The sequence below is a fragment of the Argiope bruennichi genome, chromosome 1 (genome assembly GCF_947563725.1).
Source record: "Argiope bruennichi chromosome 1, qqArgBrue1.1, whole genome shotgun sequence".
NCBI lineage: Eukaryota > Metazoa > Arthropoda > Arachnida > Araneae > Araneidae > Argiope > Argiope bruennichi.
In genome coordinates this window covers 72,662,436-72,688,315 of record NC_079151.1, presented here as the reverse complement: position 1 = coordinate 72,688,315, position 25,880 = coordinate 72,662,436, and the positions used below count along the sequence as shown (strand labels likewise).

Sequence of the window (25,880 nt, the reverse complement as noted above, 5' to 3'; positions counted from 1 at the left end):
TAACTATTAATTGGAATAAAAGGGAATACAATCCTAATACCAATTATTAGAATTACGCCTTTCAACTATTTTTAGGTATCTAGACAATCATTTCCGTTTGTCCATTACCAGATAGATGATAAAGTGTCATGAAAATGTTGCGTATTCCGTTGTTAGAAAGAAAACTGCTGAATAATTGCAAAGTAAACTGGCTACCATTGCCGGACACCAATGAATCTGATTTACCGTGAGATGTAAATATTTCTCTCGTGATCTTTATAATAGCATCGGAAGTAGTTAATTCAAATGTTTCACTTCTAGCCATTTTGAAAATGAGTCTATAAACAAGAAAAAATTCCTCTCAGCAAGCTGGATGGCAAGGATAGATTCTTCATAGTTTTGAGATTCCTATATGATATTTTGAAACTGCCATAGATAATGATTTTATTGCTGTAGTCAATCTTTACTGCAAAATAAATATTATAAAAATAATTTATACTGTAGCTCAAACAAGTGAGAGTACACTTTACTTTTACTTGATAAATCCGACTTTCATTATAAATAACATATTACCAAGAAATGCAAATATCTTTTTATTTTTACACATAATAGTAATGTAAATATAGGCTTGTTACGAAGTTGATCTTATCGGAAAGCTTTGAATTTTTTAAGCAAATAGCAGAGGTTTGTATCAATTGGCAAGAACTGAAAGTTTATCGCTGCATTTTAAACACATTTGAAGAAATTAGCAATCATTTGCAATTATTCATCTTTCAATCAAATATGGAAAATATGATTTTACGATAGAAAGAAAGAATTTATCGTTTGATTTTTCAATTTTGTTAATGGGAAAAATCACCTGCTGTCCTTAATTAATGTTGAAATTAAGATCTTATTCTTTGAGTTTCTAAATATTTAAATTGTAACTATTCATTAGAGTAAAAGAGAATAATATATTGTCAGGTTTTTCATAAACATATTTCAGTGCCTGTGAATTAACTGCATTTCCGTTGGAAAACTTAACCGCATGTGATTGGTAAACATTGCAATTAGACTAACATAATACTTTTGGCGTTCTTAGTGATTAATCCGTTTTGTATAGTTAATACAAGTACCGATACAAGGATAAAAGCTATAATGATAGTTTTTTTATGCAATATACTCTCAGTAACGCAGCTGACATCAAACCATAATAAAACTTATGTTTATCTCACAAGTTTTATTATTTAAATGCGTTGGTAGATTTTCTTTAAATTATCATAGTGTTCCTCTAATGAATAAGTGAAAATTATTATGTCATCAAAATAGTGACTTGCAAATTTTGAAAATTTATGATTATTTAAAATTCTACGAATAGTTCTATTGAAAATTGCAGATGCAGTTTTAAAGCCGAAAAGTAGTACTTGAAATTCGAATAAGCCTACAGTAGTTACAAAAGCCAATTTGTGTTTATCTTATTCATATAGAAGTAGGTGCCAACAGCCAGATGCAATGTCCAAATTTGAAAAAAAAAACTTTACCAGTATTTAATTTGTCTAATAGGGTAGGCAGGGGCTCTGTGTCAGATTTACAAAGAATTTTTTTTTTAATTTTTAATTTAATTAAGAAAGGCTTTTACGATAATAAATACAAAGACGGCGTTTACTATTTTTATTTCTTTGATTCGCTAAATTCAAAGGGGAAGAATAATTACTAGTAAGTTCTTTTATTAAATCTTCAGCCATCATTTTTTTTATCTGCGTATCTATCTCAATTTCATCGGTTGCAAAAGTTCTATCAATTCTTTCTGAAAAAGGTAAATTAGAAATAATAATAAGTTTCAATATACCTTAATTCTAGAGCATGGCAACAGTAACATCAATATTTTTCATCTTTGCAAGTGGAAAATTTCTTGTCTTGAAAGCAGTAGACATAAGATAGAAACGATTGATAAAGAATTTGATGAACCCTTAAATAACCCCAAGTTTTCAGAAGAAACAAATCTTTGAATTCTTCAATAGTTATGTTCTGTATCAACTTCAAGATAGTGAAGATTCACTAATTTTATTCCGGGTGCTTCGAATCATTCAACTCCTAAAAGATTTGCGCTTGAACCGTCTATAATCTTAATATACCCTTGAATTTAGCATGTATTTTGCATTAGCATGCTCTTTAATATCTATCGGGAATTTTTAAAACCACAAAGCTGAAATGTAAGAGGGATATTTTTGGGTTTCTTATTTGATTATAAGCGATCTAGTTTTTGTGAAGCAATAATTCTGTATCAATTTCCAATATATATTCACCATCACCTAACCAAATAGAAATGTTTCATTTGTTTAAATTCTTGCTATCCCATGCTATTCAAATTACAGATAGCTGCAGTTTCCTTTTTATTTTTACTGCACATGAGCTGATGGAATTTTTTTGCTCATAACCTGCACGGAATTTTTCATCATTTTTGCATTTTGCTCCATATATGCATTGAATGCGCTCCTTCTTTTTAAAAAATCGGCAAATACCATCTCCATACCTCACATACCTTAATTTAGAAGAGCACTCATGGTTGCCTCCACATCCTCCACATTACATAAGTTGACTGTGAATTCTCAATTTTAGATTGACTATCACTAGATTTAAACAAAGATTTTCTATTATTGTTACAGTGGTGTCGAATTAAATTTATTGAGAACTAATACATTTAGCTTGCTCCACAACAGCCAGCGATAATACTTCATTGAATGGAAAGTAAATGTTAATTTAGCGAGATTATTTCTTTGTAATACTTCTTATGCCGCAAACTAATGATCCCAAATTCCTGTGACTAAAGCATCAAAACTACATTTTCAACCAGTCGACGTAATTCACTTACGTAATAAGAAAGTTTTAGTTACTGTGCTGTATGTATTTGTGGAACTAAAAACGTCGATAAATTTCAAATTTTTTAAAACTTTTATCAAATTATTATACGATTTAATTGAAAACGACTCTGGTGCCAACAATGAACTCAAAGCACCCAGAATTTTAATTTTGCACACATACAATAAGAATGCTCTTTACTTTTCGGCATTAGTTATTTCATTAGGTCCAAGAAAAAAAATAATTTCTCTGAAATAGGGTTCAATAAATAAGATTCCATGAAGCAGGATTCCAAACATTGAATTCAGCAATAGAGCCGATGGTTGAAATTGTACACACGATCATAGTTCTAATCGAAAATTATAGTTTAAAACAGAAGTTCATAACAACGAAATAAAAGAAACCTTACAGTTCAATATAATTAATGATAGTACACATTATCCATCCCATTCTTGTCGGCAGATATTGTGCATTTATAAGCTTATATTTCTATTTAAAACGATACATAGTTCAGGGATATATAGAAAATTTAAAGGCACAGTTACATGCTCACAAAATCTGAAACAGAATTGAATTTTTTTAAAAATCATAACAATTAAAAATGTAATCGAAAATGAAACACAAATTAATTAATTAAAATTGACATACATAAAACATTAAAAAAAAGTCAAAGACAAGTATTTTTGCATACAATAGTTTGTTGCTACTATTAATGTTTGACAATATTGTAAACCATATCGATAGACATAATGAAATTAAACGATTTTGCGAACAACTTGTTTCATCCACCTTATAAATTGTGTTAATTTAGTCATGCCAACGTTGATGAACTTCCTCTCATCATTTCAAACTAAAATACTATTTTAATTAACACTTGCATTGCAAACAAAAAGCATTCTAATTGTTTAATTTTACTTAGAAAGTGGCGAAATAAATTGATATAATTGTTGAAATGGTTGACGCTGGAGTGATATCATGGATTTATTATATGATTAATCTAGAAAATATAAAGTAAAAAAGCTAGGAGAACACTGATGACGCATCTAAGGGTCAAAAAGGTCAAAAGATCATAAGCTTTTATATAAAAAAAAATTGGTGAAATTGTTACAGTAATTATGGCTGAGGAAATTTATGAAGGTTTTCTGCATAGAGTACTAAATGAAATCTTGCTTTTTGAATGTTTCTTAATAATGGAGGGTGGTAGAAGTCAAGCGACCACTGATAATACTTGTAGGAGGTCATGAGTTTTCATATAAGATAAAAATAGGAGAAATTGGACTGATAATTGGGACTGGGGAATTGGTTTTTGACAATTATTTTAAATCTGTAGCTCTGCTTTAAGAGCAAAATGTCCAATATTATCATTAAGATATCATCATGATATTGTACGGTATTTAAAATATTAAACAATATCGTAGAAACACTGTATAGTATTTCTTGTGGTAATAGGAAGATGCGGTATTTTTTTCACTAACCGAAATTTTCTCACATACTCTCAAGGTGCTTATACCACAAATAAAATTATGGATCTTGGGTAAGGCCGTAAATGCAATGCACGAGATTCATCAACAATAATTATAAAATATAGATTTTGTCGTGAACCTAACATTTTAATTGAATATCTTCTGCGAATATGTGTTTCTAACCACTCTTGTTCACCGAATGGAGCCAAAATTTGGTACGAAACTACAGCTCCAGTCATAAGATAACATAGCAAATTTCATGGATTTAAAACATTCCGTTTAGGAGTTATTACATTTACATGTATCAAAAGAACAGATTGACAAACGGTCAATTTTTCCGCAGACTTGGTTCAAAATTTAATACGAGTTTATATTTTAGAAGTTAAACCTTTGTACCAAATTTTAACTACTTAGCACTTTGCGTTTTAGAGTTATCGAGTTTACTTGTAATCGATTATCCAAACAGATAAATTTCCTTCGGAATTCAATAAAAATCTACAAATTTGGTCATGAGTTCATATACCAAATTTCAGCTGTTTATTTCAAAGCGTTTTTGAGTTATCTTTTTTTTTTCTTTTTTTACAGATTGACAGACGTAATGCTAAAAATGTGTTTTTCAAACTAGAAAGATCTGAAACGTTGTGATTCATAAAAATTTAGAGTTTCGACTTTCTCTATTCTTTGTGTAAGGGAAAGTAATAAATTCATCTAAACGATTACCCTTCTGTCGTACAGAAATTGCTTTGAAAGCTATCTTTAATTTAACTGGCAGGTATTTATAGATGTATAAGAATTTAAAAACCAAGTTTTCAAAATTATATTATATTCAAAACATTATCCATGTAGTTCATGAAAAAATGCTTTTTACAAATAAAAACATGAAGATCTTCGCCAGTTTTGTTCAGACTATCAAATAAAACAATCTGAAAAGACTCAGCAACCCTCAAACTGCCCTTCCCTGTCTAGATCTTTCGTGGCTGCTGAAAAAGCTAGACATAATTTTAAATAAGTTCAGTAGAAATAATATTAACATAATTACTCTAAGATTAGTACCAATGGAAAAAAATTTGCTAATAATAGTACAAGATCTTGTGCGATATTTCCACGATCGTCATTCGATATTTTGAATACTAGATATTCGTAACATTTTTGATGGGAATTTCGTGTTGATGTTATAAATTCGCTGAAAAACTTTCATAAACCTTACTGTAGAAGCACGCACACACACGCACATGTATATATATAAGCATTATTTTATGTGAAGCAGAATGCAAGTGTGACAAACAGTGAAGAGACTTTGTATTTTTAAGTTCGTTTCATTCTCTCTCGGGAGGCAGGCATGATTATTTACAAGAAGGCGCGAACAAAGCATGTCCGCCACAGCACGTTGCAAAAGCAGAAGACGGGAAGAAGAATGAAATAAATTATATCTCGTCTTATATAACATGAGATGTGGATAGGGAAAATATTTTTTTACAGTGCTAATATATTATTAAGATTCTGATAGGGATTTCTGACGCATGTCAATCACAAGTAAGGGAAACACAGGGATCTTTTAAAAAAAGAATGTGCTTATTAGACATTTTTCTAGCCCATCACGCGGAGCGTGAGAATGTATCGGCGTTTAGCCGATTCAGCAATTTTATAAAGCTTCTCTTGAATTAATTAAGTAGAGAAAGTGGTATAGGGTCAAGAAATAAAAGAATGAAGTTACTATGGGCTAAATTAAGATAAAACTTTGTAAATTAATTAGAATTGAAATCAGAGTTTAAAATATTATTACACACACACACACACACATATTATCGTATCATTGATTTGCATATCATCTAATTATCGTATCATTGATTTGCATATCATCTAATTATCGTATCATTGATTTGCATATCACCTAATTATCGTATCATTGATTTGCATATCACCTAATTATCGTATCATTGAAGTGCATATCACTGGAATTTATCGTAGCGGTGACTTCACTGGGAAGTGTGAAGTCACCGTTCCACTTCATAAGAGTGACCTTGACTAGGAATGACGAATATTTTATGAGCGGTTATTACGTAACCAAAATCATAAAGTCTCTAATACCACCCAAGCAGCAAAAGATCGTTGGCCAACCATTGGCCAAGTATCGCCCCACGGAACGAGCGAGATTGGGGCGAGATCGGAGGCGATCTCGCCCCGACATTGGTCATGTCCCCCGGCGGTACGCCGCGCGATGGTCGCCCCGACTTGTTTTCGACGAATTTGCCGATCCTTTGGCGACTTGTTATTATCACGGGCGACGTTATACCAAGCATTTCGCGTCCCGTTTTATCAATGGGCGACCCAATACCAATCATTTCCCCATGTGTTTTAACAATCGGCGACCCAATACCAATCATTTCCCCATGTGTTTTAACAATCGGCGACCCAATACCAATCATTTCCCCATGTGTTTTAACAATCGGCGACCCAATACCAATCATTTCCCCATGTGTTTTAACAATCGGCGACCCAATACCAATCATTTCCCCATGTGTTTTAGCAATGGGCGACCCAATACCAATCATTTCCCCATGTATTTTAGCAATGGGCAACCAAATGCCAATCAATAGGCAATTTATTTCTGAACACTTGCTGGTGTCAAATTGAAATATTAGTTTAATGGTTATTCAATTTTCTCAAACTCTAGAAACTAGTGTCATAATATTTAAAACTATCATACTTAAAAAATTTTGTCAAAAGACTGAAAATACGAGATATTTTGAATAGTTTACTTTTCTTTTTTACCTATTAATAGTAGTGTTTGTTATTTATTTTGATAAATTTAAAATTCCATAAAATACTTGTTTTCGATAAAAATTCATGGAAAATGTCATTCTAACAATTCTTCCAACTTTTTTTTAACTATTATTATAGCATAGATTTTACCACAATCTTACCCTATAAAATGTTTAAATGACATTTTTTTACTGCTCTTTAAAAAAAATAAACAAAAGTTAAAATTATCTGAAATAATTTTAAATTTGATCACCTCAACATCTATCTACATATAAGATTTATTTCCTTCATTGATATTTCCTATTTATTTTCATTGTTTAATGCATGGGAAGAAATGTTAACATAATCATAGTTTCAATTATATAATTAATCAGTATGATTTTACCTGATATTAGAAATTTAAAAGTAGATGTATTATATATATTGCCTATATCATCTGTTTTTAAAAGCTATTTTATAAAAATTCGAAACAGAAAAATATATAATTCTTATTAAATTTTTTTTTTTTTTTTTTTTTTTTTTTACTATACACACTTTTATATTGCTTAATGTGAGCAGCAATAAACAAATAATTCCTAAAGAATAATGAATAAAACACAAATTCCTATTTTAACACCCTAAAATTTAATGCATTGGTTAAAAATAGTTTAAAACACTAAATTATATAATTCCTATTATATGTTTCTTCAATAGAAAATATTTTACAAGCACAAATTAATAAGTTACTTCAAATTTCTAATATTTTCATAATTTATGTTTAGTGAGGTTTAGATTCGTAGCAAAATAACAAAATTTGATCAATGTTAAACCCCGAATATTTCACAAATATGTTTCATAAAAATTCCATATACAAAAATGTAATGCTTCTTTCAATTTTACTGATTCTATTTACTATTGATTTTACAAAATTACTTCATGAAAAAATTTTATACCTCATTATAAATTTTAGTGTTAGATAATGTCCAATAGATAACATTTTACAAGCACAAAATAATAATTTACTTCAAATTTCTAATATTTTTTTATTATCTATGATTAGTTTGGTTTTATGGCACAAGAATTAAATTTAAACTTTGATTAACACTGAATATTTCTCAAAAATTCCATACACAAAAATGCAGCACTTCTTTCAATTCTACAAAATTCCTTATATTTACTATTAACATGCAAAGTTTCTTCAAGTTGTAGAAATTTTACACATTATAAATGTTAGTGTCGGTTGATGTCCAACATACAACATTTTACAAGCACAAATTAATAATTTACTTCAAATTTCTAATATTTTCTTGATCTATATTTAGTTGTTTGGTTTTGTAGCACAAGAACCAAATTTAATTAAGGATTAACACTGAATATTTCACAAAAATTCCATACCCAAACATGGAACACTTCTTCCCATTATAGGAAATTTTATTTACTATTAATTTACAGAGTTACTTCATATTGCATTAATTTTAAACCTCATTATAAATGTTAGTGTTAGCTAATATTCAATAAACAACAATTTACAAGCACAAACTTACTTCTTATTTAATAACTTACTTCAAATTTCTAATATTTTCATAATTTATGTTTAGTGAGGTTTAGATTTGTGGCAAAATAACCAAATTTGATCTATGATTAACTCTGAATATTTGAAAAATATGTTTCACAAAAATTCCATGCACAAAAATACAACACTTCTTTCACTTATGCGAAATCTTATTTATTATTAACTTACAAAGTTACTTTATGGTGTAGAAATTTTATACCTCATTACAAATGTTAGTGTTAGCTAATGTCCAATTGATAACATTTTACAAGCACAAATTAACAATTTACTTCAAATTTCTAATTTTTTTAAAAATCTATGATTAGTTTGGTTTTGTTTAATGGCACAAGAACCAAATTTGATCTATGATTAACTCTGAATATTTCACAAAAACTCCATACCTAAAAATGTAAACACTACTTTCAATTATACAAAATTTCTTTAGACAAATATTTTTTTAATTATTATTTTCCCCTCTTTATTTTTAGGAGAAAAGAAAAACAACTATGCAAAACAATTTATTTACAAAGACCTTCATTAAATAATATTTTAGAAATACAAAGTAAAATAATAATTTACTTGAAATTTTTTACTGAATTTTCTGTAATGACTTATACACCCAAGCAAAATCCTGAAACTATGACTTATAATTTAGAAGAATAAATAATATTGACACAAAGTAATTTATAAGAAATTTATTTAAACTTTAATTATTATGTAATACTTGAAGAGTTTGAAATTTCTAAAAATCCACACACATTTATATAAATATTATATATATGTATAACTGAATCTTCAGCTACATATAAAAAATTATACATTTATTTATACATTTCATTTTTCCTTTTTCCTGAACCTAGAAAACAATTATAATAGTAATTGAGATTTCGCTTCATTTAAAAGTACAAATAAAACATTTGTTGACAATTGGAGATGAGTAATTAACAAGCAAAAGACCTTTTTGCAGATTTGATGAACCTAAAAAACATATTCCTTAATTAGAATAATGATTGAGCTTTCACTTCTTTTAAAAGTACAAATAAAATATTCGTTGACAATTGGAGATATGTAATTAAGGAGTAAAATAGATATATAGAACTTCACAAGCTTGATAATGTTTTCAATCTGATAATGAACTATATAGGCAAATATTATAATAATGTTTAGGACAATAGAGAAAAATAATATAAACTAATGGGTGTAAAATTTATGTTACTATTTTATGAAAGGTGAAATAATTATAAACTATTCACATAAGAGTATTCAAATATAACTACATAATTGCAAGTTTTAAAGATTTTTTTTTTTTTTTTTGAAATTTACAATAAATATATTCTGCTAATCTATTTTTTTAGCCTTATGTCGAAATAAAAATAATAACACAAATGTTATTGCAAAATCAAAACATAAGAACGCAATTTAATATTTTTTAAAAAACTTTTTTCATTAGAAATTGTTGTTAACAAAAGGAAAGGCATTGTAAATGAAATGGAAAATATCTGCAATAATTTAAGAGCAGACACACACAAAAAAAAAGATAGGAAATAAAATCACTTGAAAAGAATACAAACAAGAAAAGAAATGATAATGGTCGCTTACGCCTAACGCTAATAATATCACGTGCAACTCCATGTTTCAGGTAAGCAACGAATTCGAACGGCTTCAACAAAAATAATCTTTTTTATTCACTATTTAGAATAAATAATATATTATTTACAAATATATAATAATAAAAACTTTACACTTACCAAGTTTCTTGAAATGACAGTATGCGTTGCTGGTTGAATTTCAAAATCCAATACACGCCAGGTGATTCATGGGAAATTTCTAAAATATGTTCGCATAGCGCCACCTAGGAAAAGCAACTTTCCCGACATCGAGGCGACTATGGGCCGATTGCTTTGAGCCGGTCTTTTTCACTAAGTCGCCGTAGGAGTTCGCCCCGATGAAAAAGCGATCTTCAGAGGCGACAGAAAAAAATATGGTCAAAATCCGATGTCGCGCCAATGCAAAGGTGACATTGGCAAAATACGGGCGGCGTATATCAGATGGCTGCGATGCTTGGCCAATCGTTTAGCGACTTCTCTTGCTGCTTGGGCAGTGATCAATACTTTTCAAAGAGGGGTGTGATTCAAATCCTCACTACGATCTTACTGGTGATATTTCGATTACAAGTTTTGGATCACGATAGAAAGTAACAATCGATAGGATCTGTCCAATGGAAGCTCTCGAACAAAACATAAAAGGAGAAATCTGTGAATGGGTTGAGAAGCGAACGGACTGGTTATTCTTGGAATTATCGTATTATTAAATTGCATATCACTGAAATTTATTGGAGCGGTAAGTTTACTGGAAAGTAACAATCGATACAATCTGTCCAATGGGAGCTCTCGAACAAAACAGAAAAGGAGAAATCTGTGAATGGGTTGAAAAGTGAACGGACCGGTTATTCTTGGAATTATCGTATCATTGAATTGTATATCATTGAAACTTATCGGAGCGGTGACTTCACACTTTCCATTGAAGTCACCGCTCCACTTCATGAGAGTGACCTTGACTTTCCGATATGCGTATTTCATGATGCGCTATTCCATACAAATAATTTTTAATTGCTTGTGACATGACTTTGCATATATTCTGTTTACTGTTGGCGCCATCTATTGGTAGAATATAGATCTAAAGTAAACATTTAAAGAAATAACGTATATATTTAATTCAATTTTTGAGAAAATGGTTTACTCCAATAAAGAAATTAAATAAATAATTTTGAAAAAAAAGTTTAAGAAGTAAGCTGAAATAGATAAATTAATTCAATCACACGTTACCTAAATTAGTAAATTAAGTATTAATTACAATTAATAAATTTTATATTTAATATTAAGAAATAATTTTCAATTAATAATATCATGGAAATAACAGATATTTGGAAATAACAGATATTTTAAAAATAACAATAGCAAAATTATTTGTTACTCAAAAAATCGTGGATTATGCATCTCTGCGAAGTGGCATTTACACCCTTTCGAATTGGCTGAACTGGCCGGGATTAAATCCGTGAAACATTATAATAATATATAATTTTTTATAATATGATATTTAAATAAAAATATTTAATAATTTGAAAATTCTTGAAATTCCTTTTGTTTAGATACTGTTACATCACTAGTCACTATGCTGCTATTTAATCATTTTAATCAGTGATTTTTTTTTCCCCCTTTCTATTAAATTAACTGTGACCTTGATTCCTTTTTCTTATCTTATGCGCCAAATTTCGAATAATCCCGTATTCTCGATTTATTTGCCGCGCTTTGGCAGTAGTTCTGGTTACTTTGTTCTGAAGTTCATAAGTCTTTAATACATTTCAAATACAATTTATTATTATAGCTATTTCTAATATTTTAAGTATTTAAGTACCGTAAAGATGAAACAAGTTTTAAGGATTGCCAAGCTTTCAAATAATGCAAAAATTCCAACTAAAGGCTCTAAATTGGCCGCAGGTTATGATCTATATAGGTAATGGATTGTTTCTATTATGTGATGATTTGATTTACAATTTTGTTTTTCATGAAACTATGAATGAAGTTACTATTTTTTTCAGCGCTTATGATTATGTTGTACCACCCAAAGGAAAAGTTCTTGCTATGACTGATATTCAAATTCAGGTTCCTCCTGGTCATTATGGTAGAGTTGGTATGTTGAATCTTGATGAACTACTTGTATGCAATTACAGTACTAGTATGATGTGTAATTTATGAATGCAAATTTAATGATCTGAAAGAAATTAGTTCATAGTATAATGTGTTGTAATTTTCAGTGCGTCATTCCAGGTTTCAGTGTTCATTCCGTCATTTTTAAAGCATGTCTTGACAGACTTTTTTTTTTTGTCTGTATTACTTATAAAATAAATAATTATTGTTCTGCATTAATGCTCTAACAAAACAGCTAAATTAGTCTTCCAGATCTAAAAGTATGGCAGAAATTAAAAGATATATATAATATGATATTGAAGAACCAGAGAGTAAATTGGTATTTACATACCTCAACATTTGTTTAATATTAATTATATCTGTCAAAATATTTGAAAATATTTTTGTGGGCGAAATTGATCCATTTCATTTCAAAAATATTTTTTTTAATGTCAAGCCAGACTAAAGAATTTCATGTTATTTCAATTTTGGAAAGGTATTGATGCTACATTTAAAATGCTTATTAAAATATTTAGAATGCTTATATAGCCATATTAGATGCCTTTATATTCCAATGATTCGCTTGTATCAGACTAGATAATTGTATTTAATTCATTCCCGAAGACCATTTTCTTTGAAAAAATCTCTGCAATTAATAAGGGAATCAAAATTTTATCAAATGGTTGAGGTGCTGTTATGTAAGCTGAACACTTATTGTCGGTTGAAAAGCATATGAATAAACGTAAAGTTAACATAAAATTGTTTGATCTGAACCCTCTGTCAGAAAGAAACAAAGTTAATTTTCTATAATTAGTTGTTGTAATGATTTAGCACAGATCCTTTCTTCTAATATTTCTAATTAATTCTTAGTATTAATTAAATATATTATGAACAAATTTCCCCTTATAGAACTAGAGTTGAAAATTTGTCCACTTAGTGACAAAAGATCATTGACATAATCATCCATTCAGAGAGAGGTTTTAATTTGACAAAAATTACAAGACTACTGCTTCTAATGAATGTTCTCAATCATTATTTATTATGGAAATGTTTTGTTTCTGTAGCTTCAAAATTATGTTTCCAATTAGTGGATTAAAATTTAAATATTTTAGATTGATCTAAACATGAAATTTTTTTAATTTCGTCATATTATAATTTAAAAAAAAATCAAATTTTGTTTCTTTTTTAACTCTAGCACCAAGATCTGGCTTAGCTGTAAAAAATTTTATTGATGTTGGAGGTAATATTCTTTATTTTATTATTAAAAGTATAATATTTTTATTTTTTAGCTCTTAATTTATTAATATCCAACTTTGTTTAAAGCTGTGATTCCAATAAATTTCATTCATATTATTTTGAAGATATCAGAATTAAGACAGCTGTAAAGTAAAATTTGGTTATTATTTTTTTTAAGGAAATTGTCTTTCAAAAAAATTATTAGTTATTTTAGAAAGCATTTTTATAGGTTAATATATATATATTTTTAAATACTGAAAAATTGTGAAAAGATTTTGTTACCTAATGAATAGCAATTTGACAGGGCCTTGAGAGTTAAATAGTTTCTTAATTTTTATTCTTTCATATTTTATTTTAAAAAATTAGTTTGTTTTTCAAAATTTACATACTTTTTCAACCTACAGACTCTATTTTTAAATAAAATATTAAGTAGTTAATTTCTCTTTTAATGAAACATTATCTAAGAATTCTTTTATGATAATTTTTAAAAGTAAATGCCAGATTCATAAAAACTGACTTGTTATAATATTTAAAAAAAAAAAAAATCGTTTATTTTGTCCATTCAAAAATTCATTTGTTATAAAAACTGCTTTTTATATGGATTTGTCCTTATGATATTTAAAACTGCTATGTCAAGAAAACTGTATTTTATCAATTGCTGAATGTTTTCTGCAAAATATTTTTTATATGAAAATCTTAAAAACAATAACAAAAGCCTTGTAATTAATTTAGTGAATGTTAATTGGTATCTTTGGGGGAAAATAATTGCTCTATGTTTATAAGCAATTGCTTTCAGGCATTAATTACATAAGGAATTGAATTATTGATGTTGTCTATAAATAGTTTAATTTTGTTGAAGTTGTAACATTGACAAATCATGTATGCATACATCTTCCGCATTTCTTCTTAAACAAATGTGCCTAATTTAACAAATCTTTGCACACATTGTTTGGGACAAGGTAAAGAATTCTGTGAACTTTTTAATACCCAAAAGTTAATTAAATATTAGTAATTAATCAAATTCTATAATAACTTTAAAGCAAAATATCTCGCAAAAAAAATATTTTTACCATTTTAGAATTCAAATTTTTACCTTTTGAATTGTTCTGATTTAATTTTGTGCAATTTTTCCTTTGACTTTGTTTCCTACTGTTCAAAAATTTAATTTAAATAAGATAAATTATTGATCAATTTATAGGTATTCTTTTAGCTATATAATAGTGAAATTGAGTTACTCTATTTTTTGAGATTTTTGTTTAAATAGTTTTGAATTTTTTTTTTTTTTATTAAAAGAATTCTAAAGTTTATTTAATCAGATTTTAAAATTATTCCCATTACCTTTACTTGTAGTAATAATAGATAATATAATTGAAAAGAGTAGTAGTAGTAAAAATTTGGAGTAGCAATTTAACAATATATATAAAATAAGTAACCCTTTTACATATGTTTTTTTTTCCCTCCAGTATCGAAATTTCGCACACATTATCTTTGATACAAGAGAAAGATCACTGCAACAATTAAAAGACAAAAATTAATTTAAAATTTTAGATAATAACATTTTGGCTAAAATACATCTTAAATATATTTTCTTTCAAAAACTATTTTTACATCTTTTAACTTTTTTCATAAATTTCATTTCTATACAGATTTATTCTCTCATTCCAATAATTTTTTACTTATTATTCAGCAACAGATTGTAAAACCCTCCGTGTTTTTGCGCATGCATTAGGATGGGTTTAATTCGTCAAAATAGGGGTGAAGGGAGGAGATGTTTACATTTACTAGTATCTAATAGGGGAAATGCAAGGTCAAAGGGAATACCGGAAATGCACTCATCATTCCGCGTTTCGCCCTTTAATGAGATAGCGTCGTCAAAATGCGGTCATCTCAGAATCTGTTGACAAACAGTAGTTTGCAACAATATTTTTCATTGTTGAAGAATGAGGAACACTGAGTGTTGCCATGACATGTTAGAATTCTAGAAAAGTTTAAAAGCTAACAGTTAACAATTTATATGAGAAAAAGTTATTGATTTTTTTTCGTGTCTTTTATTAATGACAAGTAATGTAATTATCTTAACATATATTAAACTTTTCTTAAATTTTAGTATTTGTGAATAAAATTTGAAGAACTCGTATTAAAAAGCATTGATAATCATTCTCAATAAAAGATTTTATAATCTTTTATATGAAAGGTTTTTTTTACATTTAAAATGTTATAAAATATTGCATGTTCTTGGAAAAGCCAAATTTCAGTTTTATCTTACTTTTTGTATTAACTGATCATTTTTACAAAAAAAATTATTTGCTACAATAGTTAATCATTAAATAATTTATTGCTTTTAATTTTGTGATAAAATATTGTTTGATATAGCTGGTGTTGTGGATGAAGACTATAGAGGAAACCTTGGTGTTGTATTGTTTAACTTTGGATCTGAAGAATTTAAAGGTATGTGATTTCATTTTAGTAAAGAATTATCTTTCTTGTTATCTGCCTTTAGAACAATTTATAAGAAATTTATGTTTCTACTGAGTTTTTAGTTCATTAGGTAGAATATCAGAATTTTTACCTAATGTATCAAAATTTTTAGAGTGAAAATTATTTATTAATAAAGACTTAAATGTGAGGGTAAGCTGTTTCTTAAGTGGTAATCAATATTAAGGATTAAATGTTGAAAGAGTAAAGAAAATTATTATTATTATTTGAATTGGAAAAATTCTTAAAACATCTGTTATATATAATGTATATTTGAACTGTTAAGCTATTTGTGAAAATGCCTGATTGTTAATAATGTTTCTTTGTGAATAAAAATTTAACTAATATTAGTCTGAACCTCTTCTCACTTCATCTTCAGTATTATTATTATTTTTTTTAATAAAGCAGATAAATAATAATTCCCAGTATAATTAATGTAATGTATTGAATAGTTGTTTTGAAAAATTACTACATAAAAATTCCATAATAAACTGGCTTCTGTGTTTTTTAATTATAATTCTGCAAATAAAACTTACTAGTTTCAAGTAGTTAGGAACCTGGAATCTATATATAAATAAAAAATGCACAGTAGGGGTATGGGCAAAACTCAGGTAAAATTTAAATTTATGATTTAGATCTCAATGAATTCCATCATCTTATGAAAATAAGAAAGTTTATGGATATCGATTACATTATAGGTTATAAAAAAAAACTGATTCTGAATATGGTAGCATTTTTAGTTCTATGCTATACTTCAGATAATTTACTTAATAATGAATTCTGATATATTTATCAATGTTCTTGCAATTCTAGTAAATAAAGGAGATCGCATTGCCCAGTTGATATGCGAAAAGATTTCTTATCCTGAATTGGAAGAAGTTGAAGTAAGTATTTATACATTTCTGAATTAGTTTGTTCTTTTTTCATAGATAGTAGATATTTTTAAAAAATTGTTCATGTATGTACTTGAACTGAGCTGATGAGTGCTAACTGAAAATAAATTGTAATTTGAGTTTATAGTATCATTTAATCTAATTTCAAGAAGTTGTTACTGAAAGCAGTATAATGGCTAAAATGCTTATTTATGAAAATTTTGTCTTAAAAATAGTGTGATGAATATGAAAGTGAATTTAGACACAATGTATAATGATGGAAAAGGAAGCTCAAATAAAAAATGTTTTTATTTTTAAGCTATAAATTATTTTTAATTTTTTTATTCTTTTATTATAATTTTGTGGCCCATCAATAGGTATCTTTCATTAAAGCTTAATAGTTGTCAATTAGAAATAAGATTGTTTATAATTGTGGAATCTTCAACTGAGAAACTATTATTTTGGCTTATTTATTTTTTTTATATTTCTTTCATTCACTTTAAAGATTACTTCATACATTTTAACATACATCTACTGTTAGTAAATGCTTTTTTGAACTTTAAAAAAAAATGTAATCTCATTCATGTATTATTTCAATTTAATACTAAACTTTTTTCTCTCATATAAATTATTCTGCTATGATCATGTTGGTTCTAGAAATGCTATGTATTTTGAAAATGGCACTGTAATGACCAGCATCTGTATTATATTTAAACTTGTAGAAAACTGAATTCTAGAATGCATAGATCTGTAACTTATTAAAGTTTGATTAGAAAAAGAAATTTAAATTTCTTTAAAAGGTTCTAAGTGATATACAGATATATGAAGATCAGATACTACCTTAGCATCAGCATTGTTTAAATCTCTTGAGTTTTTCTTTTTTCCCCCCTCATTTTGGCAAAACTAAAAAGTTATAATGATAGAGCAGTATCAAGGTTTTCAATGTATGTGTTATAAAGCTATTAAACAGCCATGATACATTTTTGCATAAATATAAATTTCTGCATTTCAAAAATCAAATTTTAAGTCTTTGGACCAATTAGTTTTCTTTTAGGTAGTAATTCTAAAATATTTTCAATATTTCAAGCTCTTTTTGTATACATTTACTCATTATTTTTCTTTTAGACTTTTGTTAGGTCTGTAATCAGATTAAGTCATTATGTGCAATACGTGCATTCACAAATATATAGCATTAGCCATGAATTGTTATAGCTAAATTAGCTACATAAAAGACTAAGACATGAAGATTTTATTTTTATTTATGTACTTTTTGTTATGAACTCATTATTCAAAGTAACTGTTTTCTTTTATTGCAAGCCATAAGATAACATGATGAAAAATTCTGTTAAAATATTTATAGATAGGTAAGAAAACACGCTGTAGAATGTTATAACATTCCTTCAGTTTCTAATTATATTTAACCTAAATCTATCTGAATGAGTAAGATTATATCTTATCATTACTATGGGACATAGTTAGGATAAGATAAATATTAATCTTTTCTCTATGATTTGAAATCTAGGTTTTATTCATTCATTATGAAAAATAATGGCTGCCAGGAGGAGGGGACTTGAGATTAGAATTTTTTTTGAAAATTCTTGAACATTCATGTTACATTTGAATTTAAGGAAACAAAGATGTGTCAATATGAGACTTTACAAATTAAGTAAAAAGAAATATTCGACTAAAAACTAATATTTTATTGCTAATTTTTGCTTACTATTTCATGTTGTCATAAACATAAAGGTTTAGTATATATTTTTCACTTAGAATTGTCCAGACAAATCTTAATTCTTTCAAAATATCTTCCTTTACTTTTTAAGCAAGCATGAATGAATATATAATAATAAGTAATTGTTAGCTTCCATCATAATGCAAAAATAATTGAATCATGTTTTTGTTTATTTTGTCAGTAGAAAAAAGGAATAAAATGCAATAATAATTAATAAATAAATTATTAAAAAATATGATTAATCAAAGGTTTGAGTAGGGTTTTTTTAATGTGGAGAATAGATAAAATCTCTTACTTTCTTTGATTGCTGATGGAGTTCTTGTTATCCTTCATTAGCATTCAAAATACTTGTTGTACATAATGCCTATTTAGGACATAAGATTAAAATAATCGGATAAGAGAATGAGATTGCAAAATTATTATGGCTTATTATTTACAATAATCAGATATTTATTGATGCCTGCTGAAAATTGAGATTTGTCTTGTAAAATCTTAATTCTATACTAATACAGCAACTGTACTAATCCATAAGCATTTGTAATGTCTATAAGGAAAGATTTTCTTACTGTCTGTCGGCCATTAGAGCTTTTGCTATTAATTGTCTATGTTTATGGTGGTCACTATAAGAACAAGATTTAGCAAGAAAGATCCATTTTAATTAGCAGAAATCGGATGGAGGTCTACTTTATTTTTAGTGTCAATTTAATGTGATAGTCGCTCTTAATATTTTACTAACTTAAAAAAATAAAAGGTTTTCTTTGAAATAATTGTTTCTTTTTCAAGTTTGCGAAAATGAATGTCTAATCACCCGGAATGCTATCTAAAGTAACCTTGTGTGTGTGTAAAAATAATGTAAAATATTATAATAAAACATTTTATTTGGGCTTTCATTTAAGTCTGGGAACTTTGGCATGTACTTGAATTTTAAAAGTCAGAATGCTTTTACATAAAAACTTTGTAAATTATGTTTTATGTATATAGAAAGCTTGTGCAAATCAAATAAAATTATTTATGCAAGAATGAGTGCTATTATCGTGTTGGGTTTTAGTGAATTATTATTTTTTAAATTTGTTTTCAAAAATTAAGTGTGATACCATATGTAGCAAATTTGTTGCTAAGCATGCCAACTTGAATGAATTTTTTACTTACTTTAAATGAATACTTCCAACGGTAACCTGTTTCTGTACTTCTATCATAATTGAAGACATTTGGTAAGAAGAGTTCTAATTGTAGACAGGCAGTAACACATTCTGCCATACATATATAATTAATGTTCATAGCATAATGACTGATCTATGTGTATTGCGAGTTAAAATATTAATTAATATATTTTCTGTTTCAGGCTTTAAATGATACTGAAAGAGGTGATGGAGGCTTTGGATCTACTGGCAAAAACTAATTCCATTTCTTTTTCTTTTTAATGTCTAATTTATTTTAGTGCATTTATTTTTAAATGAGTTTGTACATAAGAAATGAATAAAAGCTGTCCGAAATTCATTTTGCTTTTGAACAAATATTATTTGGCAAAATTTAATAAACAAAATGCAGAATTTCATCATTCTTTTAAAGGTGTGTACATAAATTTACAACTGAAAAGATTGTTACAGAATTATTGTGAAAGTGCAAATACTAAATAATGAATTGAATACCGTTTTTGAAGAACTAATGAAGACAATTCACTAACGTAAGTCTTTTATTGATGTAATGTCGTTTCATGATTGTCACCTTTCTGAAGCAAAGCTCTTCAATAATACTACTCTTTTATATTACTTGTGAAAGTGACAAATTTATCATGAAGATTTAAATTTGGATCTCTATCAATCCTTTGTAATTGGTTCCCAAAGCTTATTCAGTTTTTAATCTCTTCATTGAATATTAATAATTGTACTAGATGAAAATGTAAATTATTTTGGTGAGAAATACTACAATCTGTGACAGAATCCTGTTCTTTTGATATCATAAGTTGTTTAAATTTTATCTCCAAATTTTGACATCTGTTTCTCTTTTGATTTCAGTCTCTATAACTCTGCAAATATCTGCTGATTTTTCTGACAATTTTAATATGTAACTTTTTTTTTTTTTCAGACTCTTTATAAAATTTTCTTAACAGTCTTATGCTGCGTTCTAATATTTTTTTTTTATGTTTATAGAAACATAAAAAAATGTTAGAACACATTTCTTACAATATTATTTAATGATGTACTTATAGTAATCACTTGCGATTAAATCTAAATACAACATAAAATAATAGTATAAAAATACAATAAAATCAATGACTACTGTATGTTGTGTTTTAACTTCGACTAAGTTGAATAATTTTTATTGTTCATTAATTTGCACACTATTTCCTTTCTAATAGTAATTATAGCGAAATATGTTACAACTCTTGAAAGAATAACAAAATTTAAAGCTATAAAATGTATAAACTATATTTTACAAAAAGAATTCGACAGAAGTTGGGATTTGGCAAAAAGGTCGTTACCCCCTAATGCCAAAAGAGTGAATATAATAGATATTAAAAATATTTTCAGAGAATTGAAAAGGATCTGAAGATACTGTTCATTAAAAACGGCTTTTTGAATGAAGATCCATATTAAGTTTTGGAAAAAGATTTGATCTACGAGTTACATATTTGGAACAAAGCATGTTCATTGTTTTCAAGATTACAAACTTCGCAGTGAGAATTATAGTGTAGACCAAATCTATTCAACAGAGCTGGAGTTAGTCATCTGGATTAAAAGGCGTGCAGTTACGATATCTTCTTTTATTTTCGGCCCATGGGGTAAGGGAAAACATGGTGGAAACATCGCCAATTGATTCTTGATATTTGCTATTCTGGAAAATGCGTAATGTAGTGATGTTTCCTGATAATGAGAATTAAATCCTTTGAAACAATCCACTCCGTGACCGTTTTTGCGATTACATCTGCCTTTTCATTCCACTGTATCTATGGCTGTCCTCGATACTATACCAAAGCATATTTTCCGATTTAATTTACCCCGGGCTTAAATTTTGCCAACTAATCTGTAGATGACTTTTGATTTGAGTGTAAGGCATTTTAAAGCTTGAAGAGTCAAATAGCTGTCAGTCAACAAAGCAGATTTTTTCCTGTAACAAAGTTCGTCGAGAGCTTGACAAAGTGCCAAGGCTTCCGCTGTTAATATGGAATTGATGGAGTGAATTCTATAGATGAAGGATTGCTTACTAGAAATACACGCAGTAGACGTAAAAGATTGAGATATGGGTGCGTCCGTGACGATACTACAAAGAAAATGTTTGCATACAGTTTCTTTAGAGATTTTTCATCATATTACTAGGAAGAATTGAAAACTAAAATCTGAAAGATGAATTTCACAAAAATCGTTTCAAGAGACGATGCTGTCTGGCAGAACAATAATATAATTTGTAGAAGCATGCAAGTTCACAAACAAATTTTCAATTAAAACTTCGTATTTTTTAAACTAATTTAATGCCAAGATTGGAATTATGATGATAAACTGGTGGATGAGAGCCATTGGCAAGTTGCCTGTGAAAGAATTGTAATTTTTTTCTGATAGTACTTCCTGATCCGCGATTTTCATTAGAACAATATTTGAGGTCAATTTAGGCAGTCCCAAGTGCTTACCTGGAATATATATATATATATTATTATTATAAATCCAATTTGAGTTGTTTTGAAAAAATTGATGCCTAAAAATTTAATATATTGTTTCCGAGGGAGAGGGAAATCGGCATATGTAATTCGAAGAGTCGATTGCTGTTTCTTTTTTGATAGGTCAGCAATATAGCATTTCTCGGGGCTGATTTTAAGTTTCCAACGATTACACAGTTTGTGGACATTTTCCCATTATATTCTGAGGCTTCTTTGAAATGTAATCTAAAGATGTATGAGCACAATAGATGAAAATGTCACCAAGAAAAATTGAGCATTCCACGCCAACATCAGGAGTTTCAAAGGAATCCGCAAGGAAAATTACAAAGATTATAGGTGAGATAACACCCATCGATTTTGGAGAAAGTTGTGCAGGACCTTTGAAATGTTGCCTTTGATACCAAGTTGAAGGCAATTCTGCATGTGACCATTAATGTAAACGGAATCGTATGCACTTTTAATATCTAGACTAATTCCGATGAAGTATTTCTTTAGATGGTGGGCGTCCGTAATGGCAATGTGGATTTTATGATTGTCCCTGAGGGGAAGGAAACCATTCACAAAGGGACGAAATTTTCTCTCGATTATTAAATGATGGGCGATACTCAAAATTCTTCCAATAGAAGTTTTACTCGTTGAAAGCAAATTTCATCTACAAACACAAGAGCGCGCACAAAAACAAATTGATCAGAAGTCCTTACTCGGATTAAAATTAACAACATTCCGATTGATCACAAAAATCTATTGCCAATCTACATCTTATAAATACAAAGCAAACAATAATATAACAACGACTATTTTAGGAGTGATATAATTATTGCAGTCGGATAGGATTTTGCAGGTAATATTTGAATTTAATCATTTAATTTAGAAACAAAATATTTTTTTACAAAATGGCAATCTTCAGTAATATTATTTTCAAGAACCAAACGTAAACAGCTCACAATTTAAGATAAGTGTAATTATAACACGTAAAATTTATTCCCAATGTTTAAAATATCAAAAGAATCTTAAATTATAAATATAGTAATAAAAAAATTACACTTATTTGCCTTATTTTTTTCAGAAAGATCTAAGCTTAAATATGACAAGTAAGTTTTTACTTATTTTTTCAAGTTAATTGTCATTATCACTAAAACAGTATTTATTTATGAAAATATTCTGATTGATATTAAAAGAGCAAAATAACATATTCATTATTGTAATAACGTACAGCTACATTCAAGTAAAAAAAAAAAAAAAATGTTTTAAAATGTCATAGGAAACATCGCACGCATTTTGGTTTATTGTCTTTATATAACACGCTGTATTTTTATTGATAAGCATAAGCTCTTCTGTTTCTGGGATGATATTTTAAAGCAACAAGAACACAATTATGTTCCTTTTCGCTGGACTTGGTCATCTTTAACTCTATACCGACGATATATAATTCAAACACAACATCTTAAAATAAAAATCTTTTTACCTTGTATTTTCAGTATACAAAGAGAAAATATTGTAATTGCAAAAGATTTGATCTCGAGATTTCGGTTTTAACACCAAATTTGTCGATTTCTATAAAAATTTGGATGAAATCCAGCCAAAGGAAGCTTATCTGTAGCTTGAGAACAAAGTAGCTCAGAACTGCAAAAAGGCATATAAATGAAATTGGATATATATATTTATCATCAGAATTATAGATTGAATTTTGGTTCAAATAATGACAGATTTCTGACCTGCTGCAAGTAGATCAATGAAAAAAGCTTTATTTTTTAATTGACAAATAAATGTCTAAAATATACGAGTCCAATCAGTTATAAAATATTAGGAAAATATTGATATTTTATCAAATATTACTAATTAAGCTTTACTGCGTTCACTTTGTTATTAAAATATTTATAAACATCGCATATCTATTTCAATAATATTGCTTGAAAACGTGACTGTCAGGAGTCATGATATATAAATAAAGACATACATTTTCAGAAATGAAGTAAACAAGATTAATCTAAAATAAAATATAATTTACTGAAATGTGAAACTAAATTGTGCAATTTATTTAAAGGGCGGTCTCATAATGTACACTGCCACAAATTACCTGAATCCACCACTCGATATAAATATGTATATGGAGATAATATTATGAATGCGAATATAAGTAAAAAGCCAGTGATTTAAATTATTAAATTTGGTATAGTCTAGAAGCCAAAATTATAGATTTGAGTCAAATGTTAGAACCAGTCAATAGAAAAAGAAGGCGTCTGAAATGTATACTTAATTTTCTTCATTATGTCAGAAACACAAAACCTGCTATATTGAATCACTACATGATGATGAGGGCACTTATGCTTTCAAGCTGTAGCGATTTTCGAAGATTTGTCACTTTCCATATGTTCACAGGATCCAAAGAAGGGGAAAATAGAAGAGTTGTTAGATTGTGTAAGTATGTGAGAAAACTGAAAGGAGGACACTCCAACTAATTAAGTTAATGTTTTTTTCGCAAATGTCTCTTACCATAACTGATAGCATTTCAGCAGTAATATCGGGCTTCTTCAAAAGCATTTTTGTATGATTATCACTTCTCAACCATATATTTATTTAACAGATTGCAATGATGCACTAAATCAAAAGCATAATATTCCTTCTGTAAAATTCTCATTCGACGGAATTGTGGTGAGCAACAATTTGAGAAGAAAAGCACCAAGAAATTTGAATCACAAAGTTAATGGCCATTGCAAGACAAATTGGTATGGCTTGAATTGCATCATATATTCATGCTCTTTTTTTTAAAAATGAACTTTTTTGAACAAGCAGTATACAAAGAGAAAATATTGTTATCTTCAACAAATTTTAACCTAGAAATTTCAAATTATCTTCTCTTTAAATTTTCTCACGACACACACACACACACACACACACAAAAAAAAAAAAAAAAAAAAAAAAGACTAATTTTGCTAATCCGTGAACGTAACTAAAATATAAAACCATATAATTTTTTCAAATTTATGAATTTTTAAAAATCTATTCTTGGCTAAGTTAAACTATCTTTTTACAGCTCATTATAATGGATTTTTAATACATATAACTTTCTCATTTAAATTCTTTTCTCACGGGTTAATAATCTATTATTCAAATACGAAAACACAGGTTTTTCACATACAGTCTTAAGTGGGTTGGGGCGGCGTTGTATGGCAGTATCTTTTGGAATAACAAAGCAATAAAATTGCAATTATGTATTTTTTTCCAGGTCCACGTGAAGTTCGACAGGACTATAACACGACTACAGTATTTTAAACTACAATTACGCATGCTTCGCCAACAAATATTGCAACTTCATCAGTGGCCAGAAATAAGGCGATAACTAACCAATAGTTTAAATATCGTAGAATTGCCTTATTAGAATTAAAAAAGCTTCACATAAAGGCAGCTATGCCTACAATTTCATCATCAAATCATTATTAAATTGAGCAGCAACCAATAATAGAACAGTTCGGGAATTGCTGGGAAGTACAGGATGGTTATAATTAAAGTTCTAGAGGGGTTCGAGACCCCTCTAGAACCCGTTCTATATACGCTATAGGGACCATCGGAAAAAAATTTCTGCAATGAAAAAATAATAATTCAAATTTTAACCACCAGATGGGACGTTAAAAAAATGTCTTATGCAAATTAAT

At 28.1% G+C, this 25,880-nt stretch overlaps 1 protein-coding gene across 1 annotated transcript; it reads left to right on the top strand.

Moving 5' to 3' along the window:
• Positions 1-11,816: 11,816 nt before the first annotated feature.
• LOC129968370 (deoxyuridine 5'-triphosphate nucleotidohydrolase-like) lies at positions 11,817-20,072 on the top strand. Its single transcript, XM_056082230.1, has 6 exons — positions 11,817-12,087; positions 12,173-12,264; positions 13,456-13,500; positions 15,870-15,944; positions 16,785-16,855; positions 19,918-20,072. Exons 1-6 carry the CDS (start codon positions 11,996-11,998, stop codon positions 19,972-19,974), a joined length of 432 nt encoding a protein of 143 aa, XP_055938205.1. The 5' UTR covers positions 11,817-11,995; the 3' UTR covers positions 19,975-20,072.
• The last annotated feature ends 5,808 nt before the right edge of the window (positions 20,073-25,880 follow it).